Source organism: Stegodyphus dumicola, chromosome 1, assembly GCF_044657685.1.
Source record: "Stegodyphus dumicola isolate Sdum_Otavi_A_Nest chromosome 1, ASM4465768v1".
Classification (NCBI taxonomy): Eukaryota; Metazoa; Arthropoda; class Arachnida; order Araneae; family Eresidae; genus Stegodyphus; species Stegodyphus dumicola.
The window spans coordinates 243,141,648-243,144,866 of NC_140768.1; the positions used below are offsets into that span (position 1 = coordinate 243,141,648).

General features: G+C 37.1%; 1 protein-coding gene across 1 annotated transcript; it reads right to left on the reverse strand.

Moving 5' to 3' along the window:
• Window positions 1–1,074: 1,074 nt before the first annotated feature.
• Window positions 1,075–2,392, reverse strand: LOC146999523 (uncharacterized). The gene is made up of 3 exons (XM_085811827.1): window positions 2,229–2,392; window positions 1,988–2,131; window positions 1,075–1,882 (listed from the first exon to the last, which is right to left on the reverse strand). Exons 1-3 carry the CDS (start codon window positions 2,259–2,261, stop codon window positions 1,301–1,303), a joined length of 759 nt encoding a protein of 252 aa, XP_085667953.1. The 5' UTR covers window positions 2,262–2,392; the 3' UTR covers window positions 1,075–1,300.
• Window positions 2,393–3,219: the final 827 nt, after the last annotated feature.

Sequence of the window (3,219 nt, forward strand, 5' to 3'; positions counted from 1 at the left end):
AGCGTTTTCCAAATTTTTTCTTGATTTTGTAATGTAACGGATACAGGTTCTGTCTTAATACTACGATGCCATGTATGGTTATAACTGGATATCAATTTATCAATCACATCAATGTACTTTTGTGTATTCATTTCGGTAAAGTATTTCCACATTTTTGTTTTTAGAGTTCGATTAAATCGTTCTACGACAGAAGCTTTGGTTGTATTATGTGTCGTGAAAAAGCGAACGTTTCTCTTTTCAAAAAATTTTGAACTTGTTTATTGGTAAATTCTTTCCCTGCATCTGTTTGTAATGATTCGGGTGTACGTTCCGAAAATATCTTTTCGAAAGCGGATTGGATGGACACAGGTGTTTTATCTTTGAGAGGGATAGCCCAAGCGTATTTCGAAATGATGTCTATACAGGTCAGCAAATACTTATATCCATCATTAAAAGACGCCAGGGATTGCATATCCACTAAATCAGATTGAAATTGCTCTTTTAAGCCTCCTACGATGACTCTGTTCCTGAGAAACTTGTGCCTCAAAGGCTTGTGCAAAGTATAAGAATCTTTGATTTGCAACCATTTCTGGATGTCTTTTGTTTTTACGCGACCTTTTAAAGCACGATGCAAAGTAGCAACACCTCCGAAACTTGCGGGGGACCTGTGGATCCCGATAGGTCTGAGACAGAGCTGTGTTTATTGCAACAGTTGTTATGATCTAAGTGTACACTTATATTCATTTATATATATTTAACTAGAATAGGGAAATAATGCCAGAGTTTCTAATAACTTCCCAATATAAAGATTTCAGAAAATAGGTTAACACATGTACAAAGGAGAAAATGAATGCTACTTAACATCTCAAAGTTTGAACAAGTAATGATATATATGTTTAAGAACAACCATATTTATACTCTATAAAAATCAATAGGTTTGTACTCAATAGATATATTTAAAAAATTATGTAAGTGTTCATTACAGATTAATTCTTTTAAATAGGGTCTGAACCTGGAGACAGTCATGAGATCATTGTAAAATAAAATAACATTTTATTGAACATCATAATTATTTTACAAATATTCATAGTATTCAATACCTAAGACACCAGTGGTAGTACAAAATGTGTTTCTTACTTCATCGAGTACATTGTTTAAACACACAGATTTTAAAAAGTCCTTGGTAATGTAGTGAGCAGGTTTCAGTAACATTAAATAGGATTCTTCACCCCAAATATTTCCGTAAAATTGTCTGGCGATGTCAACACCATTGAATCTCAGAGCAATGGCATTCACAGTTTCTGTTTTATGAACGAGTTTTTCACAGTCTATGAGCTTGGGATATTTTAGTTCTTCTTGTTGGTTCTTCAAGCGACGTCTTTAGAATAATTTGGAGACGTGCTCTTCCCATAGAAATGTCGAAGGACTGGGGCAGATTTTCCTCCTTAACAGGTTCGTCGGATATGCTTTCGTAGGTTTCACAAAAGTTCATGTTTTGATAAACGAGGTTGGTGACAATGTCGCTGATACGGCTAAAGTTGGTCATCAGTTCTTCCCACTGCGTAGTTGTAATGCTGAGGCTACTTTTTTCATCTCCTTGAGCAGAAAGTTGTTTCAGAGTGAAGTGAGAATCCTTATGCGTGACCACAAAGTTCTTGGGCAACTCCAGATTTAGTGTCAACAGATCTTGTTCCTCAACTGTCATGCTGGTTGCGAGAATATTCAAACACCATGGCTCAAAGTTCACCCCACGTCTTGTCGGATAGTAAGCTTTACCATATTTGGCATACTCTCGGATGTGCACAGTCACTTTTCCCTTGTAAGTGCTGGGTCCCACAAAGACATTGTTTCCCATGTGAATGAGCTCCTCTGGAATAGCCTCTTCGGTCAAGAGTCCTTTGCGCTGAAAAAAAAATAAAATCAGTTAGTATACCAATAATATACATAAAAAATGGGGTCACATACAATATCAACTTCGACATATAAACTACTTTTCGCAAATACGTACTTTTTTCTCGAAATGGGATGTTTCTTCTGCTTTTCTTTTGGCACAAGAGCTAGCTGATTCTCTTGGAACATCTTGGGTGCGGTCTTCATGGCTCAACACTTTATTATTCAAAGGCATAGGTTCTTTCTCAAATAGGTTTTCCATCTGAAAAAAATAAAGACAAATTAAGCACATATTGGAAATTCAACTATTTTTAAACATTAAAATTCTAAAAACAGTATATTTTCAAAAAGTTACTTACCTCTGGTGCGTTGTGGTTTCGTGCCTGATCCATTCGAAGCAGTGAAGAATGATAGACAGGGGTCGAAACAAAAGCAGGTACGTACACTCTGGGCAACAGGCAGGAAAGAAATGTGGAACGTTGCTCGGGATATCCTTATATCGGGTAGGAACTCTTTATTTCATCTGAACGATGATTGGTTAAGAGACGGTGAGGTCATATTTCAAAGAATCTGATTGGTAGACAGAAAAGTATCCATACACCTTAGCGGAGGTATACAAAGGTGTGATACGGCAGACGCCATTTTGTAAGACAACATGTTCCAACAAGAAATGGATGATGTCATTCCAAACACGTGGTTAAGAGCTCATTGCCATAAACATAAAAATAGTGCCGTTGCCACAAAAATTAAAAACTTTGAAAACAAAATCGTTGCCACAGAATCAAAACGAAACTTTGATGATGTCATTCCACCACGTGATACAAGATGGCGCTCGTGTCGTCACTTCCGGAGAAATCCAAGATGGCGGAGGCTACGCCCCTTTTCCGTGACGTCACTTCCGTCCGGCGAGTACCTGGGCTTACTACTGACATATCAACATTCCTCTATCTAGGTGATGTAATAGTTATTAATAACACAATTGATGAATCCATTGAGAATTTGCGAGAAATATGTATAATAGTAAGAAATAGGGTTGAGGGTAAATGCGTCCAAATGCAAATTCGTAGCCGAAGAACTAAGTTACTTGGTTTACAAAATATCACAGCGAAGAACAGCAAGAGATAATCCAAAATAATTTGTGATTAAAAGCTACACGTCGTTGATAGTAGCAAAGAGTCAGTTTTGAGTTTCTATTCATACTACAGGACGTTCATAAAGCCCTTGTGAAATTTTAAAAAGTTTAGTTACGGGAGCGAGTATAGCTTTTAAGAAGCTAAAAACTGCGTTGATTCAAGCTCTGGTCTTGAAATTTTCTATTCCAGAGGGAAATGGGGAGGTAACTGCAGACAG

What these genes read in the sequence shown, in the direction of transcription:
- LOC146999523 (XM_085811827.1), bottom strand. Translation starts at nt 2,261, where the DNA reads ATGGATCAGGCACGAAACCACAACGCACCAGAG. An exon ending in GAAACCACAACGCACCAGAG is followed by an intron (nt 2,132 to 2,228) that starts GTAAGTAACTTT and finishes TATTTTTTTCAG; the next exon opens with ATGGAAAACCTATTTGAGAA. An exon ending in CATCCCATTTCGAGAAAAAA is followed by an intron (nt 1,883 to 1,987) that starts GTACGTATTTGC and finishes TTTTTTTTTCAG; the next exon opens with CGCAAAGGACTCTTGACCGA.